General features: G+C 40.2%; 1 protein-coding gene across 3 annotated transcripts in view; it reads right to left on the bottom strand.

Annotated features, from left to right (window-relative positions):
- Positions 1-3,723: 3,723 nt before the first annotated feature.
- HDHD2 (haloacid dehalogenase like hydrolase domain containing 2) overlaps positions 3,724-14,400 on the bottom strand; it is a 47,888-nt gene continuing 37,211 nt past the window's right edge. For 2 of the 3 annotated variants that reach the window (XM_058438390.1, XM_058438387.1), the window contains exons 5-7: positions 11,406-11,622; positions 9,274-9,337; positions 3,724-5,096 (exon numbers count right to left, since the gene is read on the bottom strand). In XM_058438390.1, the coding sequence (XP_058294373.1) occupies positions 4,993-5,096; positions 9,274-9,337; positions 11,406-11,622 (385 nt within the window). In that variant the 3' untranslated portion in view covers positions 3,724-4,992. Of the gene's footprint in view, positions 5,097-7,792; positions 8,080-9,273; positions 9,338-11,405; positions 11,623-14,400 lie in introns of those variants that run through there. The other variant, XM_058438389.1, reaches the window with a different exon arrangement.

Raw genomic sequence — 14,400 nt, 5'->3', positions numbered from 1 at the left:
AATCCATTTCCAGCCCTGCATCTCATCCTGGCCCACCACCATGCCCACTGTTCCCATGGCCTTAATTTCCATGGTTCCATTTTTCCAAAGAATAATGGAAAATTTCCATTCTCCTGTCTTGGCTAGGGGTTGGCATCTGACTGCTCAGGGTGGAGAAGTTTCCTGAGGCTCCAACTTTTAACCAATTCCTCACTTTCAATCCTGTCTTGTACCTCACTTCCTCCCTACCTGCTGTCTGCAAGCCTTGAGTCTTTGAAGTTGTTCTACAGGATGAATTTTGGCTGTATTTTCTTTGCACTGATTTTGGCTATCAACATTCCCATCAGTTTCCACCTTTCAGATTATTGTACCTTTTCATCCACTGATGCCTCCTCTACCTTCTCTTGTGGGCTGACCCTGTGGGTTTACATTTTATTCCTTTTACTCTTATTTTGGTGTGGCTTTGAGAAAAAGAGACCAACACATATGACTAACCTACTACGTTGAGTCTCTATGATTATTTTTTTAAAGTAGATTAGAAGTATATATCTAAGTTTACATAGGAGATTGGCCTGATAGCTGTTGGAGGAAAGTTTAATGTATTTTCTTCCGAAGCAGAGGTCACAGCCCAAAGACCAACAGAAACATGGAATGTAGTGGCAAATGAGGAGTAAGATGGATTTTAGGCAAAGCAGAGGTGGAGACGGTGGTGAGCTAGAAAGGGCCAGGGACTCTCTGACACAGTAATGACTCTGCTCCAATTGGACATGGAAATTTGGATCTAACATAGCCAGTTCTTCCCATCTTCCTAGAAAACCCAGTAGTTGATTTGCATTAGAATCTCCTGGTGTTCAGATGTTGGCAATCAAGGTTAACCATATGCCTGTAGAATTCCCACGGCCTGCTCCCACTCACCTTTAAAAGCCTTCCTTGGCAGACCATACTTACCTAAAGCAACCGCATTCCTGTTGACCTTCTTCTTCATCATTCACCAATCTCCCATTGTATTAGGTAGCTGTGTAAAAATGCACGTGTTTCATCATTTGTTTGCTCCCTCCAAATGTAAGCTCCATGCCTGGAGTACTTTTTTTTACTGCCACTGAATGAAACATTATTTAAATTGGCGTAGGCCAAAGGCTATCTGAGCACTGTCTGTGACTACTACTCCCATGCATTTTGCTCACTGCTCATGATCTTAGAGGACTTACACAACCATTCTGAATGTGTCAGAGTCCTTGGTATTGCTATACATTTTTATATGTGTTAATTTCCCAAATAAAAGACACGCATCTTAGGAGCCACAGCTGTATTCTCTCCATCTCCCTTATGCTTTACTCACAGAGAACATTAAATATCTGATTTTTTCAGGAAGATCAGCTAGTGAAACAAACAGGAGTTGAGCTGTGTATGACATAAAGAAAAGCACTGGAAAAAGCATTCAAACTGTTTGAAACAAATGATTTCTGGTACTTTGGCACCCTCCTTACTGCTCCTTAAAGATAGCAACATGATTTGGGACAGGAGGCCTTGATGGCTGGTATAATACAGAAGTCACCAAAAGCCTTGTGCATTTAGGCTGAAGAAAGCTTTTGTGACTTATGTCAAATAAACATGATAATGCAAACACAGCCCTCTGCAAACAACTGCTAACATGACAAAGGATTCTACTGCTCGAGGCAGTGTTTTAATGCAATAGGTTAGTGTCATTTAAAAAATTCTCTATTATAGGTGCCTAAGGACTTCAGTTTTATCCTACATGAACACACATTGATCCAAAAACCAATTGAACACCATCAGTGTAGGTGGTTTTAACTTCCCTGTCCAACACACTACTGTAAGTTCTAAAACATGGGATTATGTGTGAAGTGACATATTATCATTCCATGGGAATTTCTGACATCATGGCTAAAGGTAAAGTTTGATGGAATTGTCACTTAGAATGAGGTAGGCTATCCTCCTTTTCCTTTCCTAGCCATTTCAATTAGCTCTCACAGATGCAGAACGTATGGTAGGCAGAGCTACTGTAACCTGTGGCTGACTCTGGAGGTGTGGGTGGAGGGGGTTGAATCTGTCTCCCCTGGACTGGAGCTCTGCCCTGCTCCACACTCCTGGCTCACAGCAGATGTGGGACACTCAACTCCTGACAATGGATGTTTTCTAATAACTTTTCCAGTCCCAAGGTGTCACATGGTCCCTTTTCTGGCCCAGGACAGGATTATAATAAAACTGATGCAAATACCATCCTTGAAATTAATACCAGATAGCCCTTTAAATGGGACAGCCAGAAAATGAAGCCTAAGAAACTTCAGTTACTAAACTTCCTCCATGAGGCCCAAGGCAGACTAACCAGCTGAGACTAACATGGATTGGAATGTTTATAAATAAGATTTTTAGTTATTCTCATGAACCTTACTGTGGGCCAGTCAGTTAGCAAGTCCTATATAATGCTTGTTAAAGATCTCAAACTAAGATTTTCAGGGCTCACAGGGATAAAGTGGAATGGAGGAACGGAGACAAGCCATTTCTCCCAGCTGAGTCCATCACGCTCAGGAGACTTTTACCCTCTCCACTTCCTGACCCATCAATGATGCTCCCTTCTTGGCTTTAGCTCTAACCTGTCTCGGGAGCATCTGACCCATTACTTCCAAGTGTTTATTTAATGGGGCCTCCCCTACGGGCAACTTTAAGACAAGTCTAAAATGAACATTTTCTCCTGCCCACTCAAAGCTATGCTTTCTAGCATTACATTCCTATGATATTTCGTTTTTATTGGTTCAGTACCCATTTGAGTGCTTACCTGTGTTGCAGCAGATATAGGAAAGAACGATGAAACTCAAATTTAACTGGGTAGCAAAATTAAAATTTTAAAAAGAGATGCAGCCCTGTCTAGTGGGGAGAAGAGCATGTGAAGACATAAGTGCACTCTTAAAGTGCCACACGGACATGAAGGGGGAACACCTTGCCCCATCCTGAAGTCAGGTACGACATCAGAGGACGGGAACGCCGAGTTGGATCTTTTAGTGTTCTTGAGTAATGTGTATTCTTTTCCTTAGCTCTTCAACTGGAAAGGATCCTTGAGGCAAAATGTTTTTCTTAATATGCTTATTTCCCACCATAATCAGGGCAGCACAGCAACTAGCAAACACTTGATAATGCTTGGGCCAAGGTATCACTGACCCAGGTGCCCAAGCAACAGGGCAAAATTGAAGGCAGCCCACCCACCAGGCACCACGCAGAGCTCTCTACCCACAGGCTGAGCTCTCTCTGTGCAGCTTTGCTCTGAGGAAGTCTAAATGTAGTACAGAATATCCTTTCTTTAATCCTTAGGAAGACTTTCTCCACTGAGATAAATGTAAAGATAAATTCTACCAACCTTTTTCAGATTGTTAAATGTGGAGAGTCCTGCTTCATCATCATTATCATCACAAACGCACAGCACTTACCATTTGCCCAGTGATATTCTAAGTACTTAATATACAGTTCATGCACGTAATGCTCACACCAACCCTATGTGGTGGGCATTATCATTATCCCCATTTTATAGATAAGGAAAGAAAGCATGAGAGGTGAGGTGACTTGCCCAAGGCCAGAGAGCTAATTTTGTGTTACCAGGATCCAGAGTATGCTCTTAGCCACTCCGCTCATCCTTCTGATTTGGGGTGGTAGTCATATCACATCTGCCTTTTGCACTCTGGGATATATAAGTACTAAGATGAGGCATTTGCAAAAACAAAAACACAGTGCTCACCAAACTAACATTTATTTAGCTTTGTTCCCTCCCATCCAAGACTGCTGATCTCTAAACAAGCATCAAAACCTGAAGCTCATTAACATCAGAGTGAGCTTCAATAAGGTGAACACTACAATGATGTACAATTACATCCTAATAATTCAATGCTCAAGAGCCCTGTAAAACTATTGCAAGACCCAGGATTATCACAGTATGCAAATGCACTAGGAAAATCATTACCTATTTAGTCCTCTTCATTTTGGTGGGTTTAACATGAGAAGAATAATCCATGCTACAAGACGAGATTTCATTTTACAGCTGTAGCAACCAAGTGCATAAAAGCTTGAATCTGTCCCAATAGCTTCTAAAAAATTTTTCCCATAGTGGCAGAGGCAAAAATAATGAAATCTTGCAAATGTACAGTTAATAGGACCCTAGTGGACACTAACTTCAAAAATGCATGGTCTATAAGATAATATAAGGCTTGATTCTAGTTTCTGCACTGTTCCTGTTAATAACAATGTCTAATTAAAACATCTGTAAAATACTGATAGTTTTAATTTTACATAAAATTTCCAAAACAACTGTTACACAGTATAATAGGTATCTGCAATGAATATGTTATTAATGGAAATATTAATTTAAATTAAAATCTGGTTCTAAATTTAAATTAGTCATCTCTGGCTAATGAAGAGAAAAAGAAGTCACCCGTGCTGGGAATACAGTAGAAAATTTAGTTTTCAACATCTGTTAAAGCAAATTCACTGTATCACTTGGGCTAAAGGACAATTCACTTTGTTGCTTTCCGTCTTCTCCATTTGGCACATCTGATGGATTTCACAGCTGAACTCAATATTAGAACTACAGCCTAATGCACCTTTTAATACATTACTTTATAATTTAAAAACCACCATCAACTTTTCACAGTCTGAAATCCCCCCTCCCTGTTTTCCAGTGAGGAGATAGCAGAGAACACTCTTCCCTGTGGTAGCTTTTCCCCCACAGCCCTGCCTAACCTGATGAATATTTTAAAAGGAATGGCACAAAATCTCAGCTTTCCCTTTCTTTGGGTCTCATCTTCAGTTACAAAATAAAAGAGATTAGCAAGGCTTACTGGCTGGCCGCAATTCAATACCTTTCTTTCTAATTAATGCACAACAAAAGAGGGTTAAAAAGCGATCAGCACTGACTGGTGTCTACCGATGCTGGCACTGAGTTGGTAAGGGATTCATTCCAGACAATAAGAAGCTGCGTTTCAAGTTGCTTCAGATGCACACATTGCTTCACAATAGGTGCTGCAGAATGTGGTCCACAGCATGAGGGAAACTCTCACAAGTTAAGTAAGGAGGTGGATTAATTTTTTCTTCATCTGATGCTCGATATTTCCCTGAAATGAAAGTAAAGCCAGTAAACACAGGCTGCCACCAGAATGCTAAATTAATCCTACCCCATGAGCACCTGGGTCATCACAGAACCACCCTTACAGTTATGAGAGAATCAGGGGCCGCACATCTCCCAAATCACCTTTTATTGAGGCTTCAGGATGTAAATAAGGCAATTCAAAGAAATGTCACATTCAGCCTTTCCCCAGGCCCTCTGGTCATTCGCAATGGACAGCCACAGGTACTGGATCGCCTGACAGCTAAGATTCCCTTCACATGTTCACAGCTGATGAAATCATTTTCTTTCCCCTACCCTCAGCTCTAAAGATAGACTGGTGATTAAATTAATGCTTTAAAATGGAAGCCCAGACCCCAGAGGGCAGAGGACTCATCTGCTCCCAAAGACAACTGGGAACAGGATGTGCTGCTGCCATGCAGGGATCCAGGCAGCCTGGGAGCCCAGCAGATGAGAACGCCCTGGGTTGGGGAGGAAAAGAGTGATGGATGCTCACAGGCCTGGGGCCAGGCAGGACAGGCCACTTGGCATCAAGCAGCAGGCTCACTGCCTGACTCTCCCAACCCTGGAATTCAAGATGGCCTGCTGTTCTAGCACCTGGCACACAATTTAACACCTCAACACAGCAGAGGAACCATTCCACAGTGGTCACAAACAGCTTTTACAAGTCAGAAGGTGCACAGTCCCTATTTAAAGACCCTTTAATGGGTCCCAGTGCCCTTCAGAAAGAATCCAAAATCTCTACTGCTGCTTACCAAGCCCTTTGTCATGCAGCCCCAGTGACCCTCTCACCTAAGCATGTGCTACTGGCTCACCAGGCTGCAGTCCTAGATTGGACCTGCTTTTCTGAGGGCCTTCACATGTGCCATTCCCTTGTCATTCCATTATTCTCACCTGACTACCTCCTTCATGCTTCAGGTCAGACCCTACCTTCCCATCCAAATTAAACCCCCTCCCTGTTATTCACCTTGTTCTTTGCCTTCACAACATTTACAACAATTTGTAATTATGCATTTATTTGTTTAACATCTGTCTCACGTTTAAGATGACTAAGTTATTTGAGAGCAGGGACTATATCTGTTATATGTCCCAATGTATTCCAAGTACCTAACAGTGACTAGCACATAGTAACTATCCTGTAAATATCTTTTTAAAGAATGAATGGAGGGAAGAAGAGAGGGGAGGGAGGAATGCAGAATGCAGCTCCTGCCCCGTAGACACCAGGGCTGCCTCTGCCCTTCACGTTTCTCCTTGCTCTCTCATCCCTTTGTGGTCTCTGTTGTTGATTCTTCTGCTTTTCCCAGTTTTCTCTGCCTAAACTCAGCTCTTTCAACAACAGACCTACTGTTTTCTACAACTACTTTAAGAGGCTTTGCCAGACAAACACAAAGCCTGAAAAATCCTCTTGTCCACATCTTTGCATCATGGTGGAGAAGACACTTCCTGTCTTACTGATTAAAACTTCTTACAGGAAGGGAGCCAGCATCAAATGTACAAAGGTAATTAATATATACCTCACTCTCGTTAGCACCCTGAAGGCACCTGTCCATAGTATGGTCCCCGCAGCAAGCTCTACTGCCAGTTTTCTTCCAAAGCTTAAATATCATTAAATATAAACTCCTTCACAAGGTTTCTATTTGATCTTACAGGTAAGTTAATGACTAAATATTACTATATGACCTACTTTCTGGATCCAGTGGTCTAAGGGACAAATAAATAAGCTTCCTAGCCATGGAGTTAAAGGCTTTTGCTTAGTCTGGCTCTGCAAGTGGGGTTTCTACAAAACACAAATCGACAAAAGTGGCTTAGGTATATGTTCTAGTTCTAGCACCTAGCACACAGCAGGGGCTCAGTAACGTTCATTGAGTGAATGGAGCTGCCTGCATTGCTCATGGCTGACTCACTCACTGCAGCATCCTGTGCTTTCATGGATGGATAAATGATGAATGGAGGGAGAAAACAGGATGCTATGTTAATGATCTATGAAGGCAAAGATCCTATTTTTTTTTCTAGATGACTGTTTCACATGCTAAACAAATTCTGGTTAGGACTAGTCAAAAATCTTTAACACATAATTGATCAAATCATATTGAGCATCTACCTTGTGCTACCCCTTTAGAAACAAAATTGCTCAAGATGATCCACAGAAAGCACTTGTTATTGAATACGCATTAAAATATTTATGGTTATTTTCAACACTGGGAAGCCTAGCACTTGTCCATTGCACTGAGTTAAAATTTACCAATGGAGCTGGCTGTTCCACGTGTTTTTAGAACAGTAGGGTTATTTACAATTTTTCTGACCAAAAATCAATGGTACAAATATGCCTGTTTCCAAGAGCTGTACTTAGTTGATTTACTAATTACACATTTTGGACTTGATTGTGTTATGCTGATGGCTTCTCAGAGACTAAACTGATGCCTGTGAAAGGCCGGTCACAACCAAATGCCAGTCAGAACAGACGACAGAGCCAGTGGAGACCAGCCGGGGGAGCTGGACCCATCAAGACACTGGCAGAGGTACTATTTTGAAGCTCAGTGTAAATCCTTAATTACATGAGCTACAAAAAAAAAAAAAAAAAAGAAAGAAATACTCATGGGAATAATACACAAGAGCAAAAATAGTTATCTAAGGACTTATTCAATAATGAGAAAATAAAACAGCAAAAGGCAGGAATCTGAAAAGAAAGATACATGGAGGCTGACGAGTGTGGCTACTTTTCCAGACTTTATTTCATTCTTCCTCTTTTCTGCTTATATCACAGGGCTGTTATATTCCTGGGAAGGTGATCATTTTGACGAGACATTCGAAAAAATCCACTGTGTTAATTCTAGAGTGACTGGTGTTACTATCTGCAAGGCTCCAATGTTCACCTCAGGCCCCAGGCACAAGCAGACAGTGTTTTCACTCTTTGTACAGACCTTTGCCACATACTTCTTATTCAACTGTAGCTCCATCTACACTTCTTGTTTCTATTGGAAATTCAAAACAGATTTCAAGCAACCACATTTTCTTGAACAAACATCACAGTCACTTTTTCTAAAAAATTCCCCAGTTGTAACTCTTCTTTGACTTTATGTTTAAATATTCCCTTCTGTAAACAGTCTATTAAATAGTTTTACTACTATGATATGAAACCAGGCAAATGAACTCACAGAGACATCTATGGAACCACTTATCTGCTATTTGATTTATAAGAGTTAGATGATGATTCTCGGACAAGATTTCTGGCAGTCATGTGCTGTTAATTCCAAATGCAGCAGGTGCCATTTGGGGGCAGCATGCAGGGGAAGAAGGGCTTTTCATTTTAATGGTAACAGCTCATTAAGTTCCCAATGCAATAATATTCGGCCCCACTAACAGATCTTATGCCTGTTCTTTCTTTACCTCGAAAGGACTTTATCAGTCCCACTCTACACAGGATCTAAACTATAAGGGCGAGATGGGACCAGTCCAATCCCATCATTCTTACAGGGCCTGAAAAGGGGAAGAGCCTTGACCTGAGTCTCACACAGCTAGTTAGTGCAGAGCTGAGACCAGGACCCAAGGCACTTAACCAGTCTATGGTGGTCATAATACTGTATTAGCGAATCCTCCCCACTAAAGTCTTTCCTTTTTCCTAAATTTATTTGAGATACCATATAGAGTAAACCTGATTGTGCAGGAAATACTTCTTAACCTTTTGCTCACCACAAACAGTAAGTAAACAGAAAAAAAGAGTTTTTCAAATATTTTTGTAAAAGTTCAAACATTAACACAAAGAATCAGATCACTTAGCTGGCCAGTTTCCTAAAGAAATCAGTATCACAGTCGTATAGCCAGCACAAAAATAAAAGGTATTTTCACAGAGCACCACCACCCATGGTCCTTTGCTTCATCCCTCTGTGGTGAACTGTACATCCAGGAAATAATATAAATGCTGTCAACCAGGAATGGTTATCTCTGGGAAAGTATTAAAATACCTCTGAGCCCTGATCTTCCTAGCTTTGTACAGCACGGGCCTTTCCCAATTGTTTCCTATAATCCTAAGCCGTTTTATTTTTGCTTTGTGGCAGGAAGAGAATAAAAGTGCCCAGGGATCTGCCATTTCTGCAGAGATTGTTCTTTAAGCAACTGTGTATTCTACTATTCTGTTTTAGAGAATGCTTTATACAGAAGATACATACCAGTCTTTACTAAGATGCCCAGCATGCCGACATCTTGAGCCCCACCAACATCATCCCTGCAATCCTAGAAAAGCATAAAGAAAGCATTTAGTGCAGTGTCTTCAGTAAGCTAGCCAACAAACCTTACCAACTGATTTATTAGGCTAGGGTGTCCAACTGTAATGCCATGTTTTTTACTGAAATAGAAAAGAGAAGATGTAAAAGGTGAATCCACATGTAATACCCTGAGGAAGCATTCCAAGTTTGGAAAGGGAAGTATCTCAGAGGTGGAAGGTATACAATAGAGTAGTAATCCTGGTAACCAAACACAGAGAGCAGAGTTACAACTACAATTCTCTATGCTTTGCCACACCTACATCTATTTATCTCCCCATTAAACAGATCATGGAAAAATGCATTCTATCCATTTGGCAGTAAATAATACAGCTGCAGACAGGAAATGAACTAGATTCAGAAGATAGCTTTTCTGTGGACCACGTAGTATGTTATCCTTACTTTCCATCCCATTGTCCTAACAGGTAGAATCAAGTTAAATCCAGATACTTAAACAGACTCTGAATGTCTGATGTTCACTTCACACTTGGGAATAACAGATCAGTCTGAAAAAGAAGTTCCTCTAATTATCATTCAAGACAAGGATAAATATACTTGGTTAACTTCAATGATGATGAATGCAAGGTAATTAAAATTCCAAGGACTGAAAGAAAAATCAAAAAAATTAATCTTGCCACCTCATGTCTGTAAGCAGACTTTCTCATGCCTGAAGAAAGTTTTTTTTTCCTTAAAAACCATTAATATTGTTCAACAACAGCCCTTGAAAATGAGTTTCAGAATGTCAAAATCCTCATTCAAGGTCCAACTTCAAACCATTTCTGTTACAGCTAAACTTGCCCTGCTGAAGAGTGGAGATGGGGGAGAGGAGATAGGGAGGTGGGAAAACGTGAATGTGGACAAGGAGACGGGAACCGCCACTTTCCTGGATAACCAACAACCCTCCATGCAGCACAGCTGTTGCAACCCTTCCCACCTCTCATCCTGTTGCAGGGCCAGCATCTCCTGGGATAAAGAATTCTGAAGGCTCCAGCTCAGATAACCACTTCTTTAGACACATTTGTCTAGGAAAGGCTGCTAAAGGCTTGCCAAGAGGAACAGGTGTGACTCAAAAGATGGTTTCTCAAAATACTACTGAGCTCAGTGATTATCCTATTCAATTTTAGGTGAATGATTATAGAAACAGAAGATAAAATCAGGAGGGCTGTGATACACATTTCCACCATCACAAGTTAAAACAGCTAGGGAGGGAGTCCCGAGCTCAAGCTCTACTTCCAGCTGTGCTACTAATTAGCTATGGGAATTCAGGCTTGGCGATTCACCTCTTTGGGCTTCAGTTTCCCAGTCTATAAAATGAGTTTTCATCCAGACATTTGTGATGATCCCTCCCAGCTTGACATGTTATTATTTAAAAATTGAAATATAATCCTGGCCACCAACTTACCATGTGGCAGTGTGCTTTCCAGCTGTTTTCCCATCAAGACACACACGGGAAATAACATTTGCCTAGTACACTGGGGTAAACTGACCAGGTGCTCATGGCCACAGGTGACCAGCCAGGGCCTCCAATCATCCCAGGCTCAGCCCTGCCACTCAAAGGGCTAAGGTGATCAATATCTTTAGCTATTTGTGGCATACAGATAGAGAAGTTATTCCATAAAGCATACGCTAAGAAAAAAAACAATAGTGGTAGAATTCTTTGGTATAGGTTCTCATTTGTGTAGTGGTGTTCCTCAAAAAGACATTTAAAGCATTCAATTGACTTGCAATATAAATGGCTTTTGAACTATATACATATATAAATATATATATATATATTATAGGAGTTAACTACATATATATGTATCGTAACACACAAATCTCCTATTACACTATGGAGAAATGTCAGAAATAATAAAAATTTCAGTTCTTTAGAAGAATACCACTAAACATCGACAGGAAACCTCATTTTATAGGTAGCCATTTATATACTGCCTACATTGTCAGTAACAGAATGTCCCCTTTCCTAAAGCAGTGTTTCCAAGCTTGCTCTCCCAGCACGACAGGTGAGCCAGGAGCACCTGCTGGGTTCTTCTACTTACATCTCCTATCATGACGGCCTCCTCAGGTTCACAGCCAGTGCCCCGCAATGCTTCCAAAAAGAACGTCTTCTCTGGTTTTCCCACAACTGTGGCTTTGGTATCTGTGGCATACTCTAAAGCAGTCACAAATGGTCCAGGCCCCAGGGCTAAGCCATCTTTCCTCTTGTAATACCTGGCTTTGTGGATTGCTATCAGAGGTGCCCCATCCAGGAGTAACCTAGAGAGAACAACAAAAAAAAAGAAACTGGCTAAAAGCAAGGCTTTTATGACTGGGAACGAAAGTCAGACTTACAAAGTGGCTTTATTCACACCCACAGAAACAAATAGTTTCTTATTAACTTTTAATGACTTGCTGTCTTCTAATGCATTCACAAAGAACTGCTGGGAATTACACTCAGATACACTAAAGAAAGGTGATAGATTATTAAATTTGGGATTGCTTCAACCTTTTACCTTTAGTGGTTTCAGACACTACCCAAATCACCAGGGAAAGAGAATTAAGAGAACTAAAGCTAAATAAGACACTCCAGGGAAGAAGCTTAACTTAATGAGACAAGTTGTTTCAACCTTCCCCAATGGTAAGCAGGAGGCTCCTGAGCCTTTTACAATACTACACAATTGTTGCTGCAGTGACATTAAGTTAACTCCTAAAATATCTGAACTCCTGTTTCCTCTACTCCAAAATGTAAGTTTCTTTTTAATTCAGAAATTTTTAATAAAGTGTTTTACGAAGAGTTTCTGCTTGTACTTTTACCTCTTTTACCTTTTGAATGCTTTCAACATTATTTTGCAAATCAGGCCATCTTTCCTGAAGAAAAAGATTTATGGGAGACCCTTCCCCATCAGGTCCCTTCCTTTGTCCTGATACAGGACGAAGAATACTCTCACATCAGACAAAAGGACATAAAGAGTTTTCCCATTATTTTGATAAGCAAATTCTACCTATAGCTAAGAATCCTCATTAGTGACTCAGGCAAAACAGCAAGTCAAAAAGTCCCCAGAAATTTAATACTCATTTTCCAACACTCAACCTAAAACAACTGCCATCCATCATAATAATACAGCCTTTAGTCACATGGCAGAAGTACTCACGCACATAGTATCATCTAATAGCATGCGGGACATGATATATTTCTTAAACTGCTTTTAACCAATGTAATAAATGATCTCACTAGCTTAATTTACTTTAAGTCATCTACTTAGTTAAAATATTTAGTATGTCCATCAAGGAAGAATTCATCATATCTTACCCTTCACAATTATGAGTAATTAAGCGCTCAGCTACGAAACTGCTAAATTATTTTTGTCAGTGGGCATGGAAATGCCTTCCTGTGGGAGATGCAGAATTCAGACATTTATGATTAAATATTTTATTAAGTGAAAACCAATACTATTACAGGGCCTTACTGTTAGTTACTACACATTGCTCACAGCACTGGACAGATCCTTCAAATTTATTCACTAATATTAATACAAATTTATTTCTTAAAGCTGCTCTTGAAATACAACTATTAGGAAATCTGGCAAAGCCATTCTGTTGGCTTTAAAGACCTACAGCTGACAGTAATGAGTTACTAACAGGGGACTTACCTATCTCTTCTCCTGTCACCCCACCCCCAAGCCCACTTATTTGCTACTCTACCACGGAACTAGAATTCTTTATGCAACAGACCTCAAAATTGCTTTCCACTTATATAGCTAAACTGAAAACTCACTTGATTTAGCTTTGTTAATATTTTATCATATATTAACTGGGGATAAGACTTACCAGCTTGATTGATATGTGTACTTAATTCCCAGGCAGTACTTTAGTGCCTTCCCTGAAAGAGCTGAAACTGTGGGTTCCTCTACACTTCTCTAAATGGGAACTGGTTCTACACTAGGCTGGAGAAGTATTATACATCTCTCAGGGAAGCAGTTCTTCCTTCTACTGTTCTTCTCTGCATAGCATAAGCTTTACCCAATCTTTGAAGAGCCAAGGCATATTAAGGATGGACTGAAAAGTAACTGTTCTCTAGAACACAGATTAAAAGATCTCTTATAGTGAAACATTTTTAAAAATATCACAGCCACCCCAATACTTGGAGTATTTTTATACTTACTAGACAGGGCAACAAAAGGTTGGCTGTGACTATGGCTTGTCCCTCAAAAATTTATCTGTTGGGAAATTAATTCCCAATGCAACAGTGTTGAGACGGGGGGCCTTTAAGCGGTGACTAGGTCATGAGAGCTCCACCGTTATTGAAGAACTAGGTTAGTTATTGCAGGAGTGGGTTCCTGATCAAAAGGATGAGTTTGGCCCCCTCCCCTCTCTTGTGTGTGTGCTCTCTTGACCTTCTGCCTTCTACCACAGGATGATGCAGCAAAAAGGCCTTCACCCAGTTCAGGCCCTTCAACCTTGAACTTCCCAGTCTCCACAACTATAAGAAATAACTCTGTTCTTTATAAATTACCTAGTTGTTATAGCAACACAAAATGTAAAAAGATAGTTGTTTTTAATACAGAGATAATATGTCAGCAGAAAATCTGAAAATTTTCTGTCTACCAATAAGCCTATTGGAGGCCAGGCATGGTGGTGGCTCATGCCTATAATCCCAGCACTTTGGGAGACCAAGATGGGAGGCTCACTTGAGGCCAGGATTCCAGACCAGCCAGAGAGACTCCATCTCTAAAAATAATATATATGTAATTATTATAAGAAATAATTATGCAACTTGCTTTATTGTGATACTCATTTTATTGCAGTGGTCTGCAACCAAATCCAAAATATCTCATAGACATGTCTGTATTTGGAAGAATACTAGATTGCTTTTTGGGTTCCGGGTTTTTGCTTCTGCAATAAAAAGCAAGTCACATAATTATTTCTTATAATTATAATAATTACATATATAATTATAATAATTACATATATATAATTATAATTATATTTTAAAGGCACAAAGAAGGCCTAATTCAAAAATTTCTGGCTATAAATTCCATGTAGGTGAATAAATAA

This window comes from Hylobates moloch, unplaced genomic scaffold (assembly GCF_009828535.3).
Source record: "Hylobates moloch isolate HMO894 unplaced genomic scaffold, HMol_V3 SCAFFOLD_5, whole genome shotgun sequence".
Taxonomy (NCBI): domain Eukaryota; kingdom Metazoa; phylum Chordata; class Mammalia; order Primates; family Hylobatidae; genus Hylobates; species Hylobates moloch.
The sequence above is the reverse complement of the archived record's forward strand: the minus strand, read 5'-3'. Positions and strand labels throughout refer to the sequence as shown.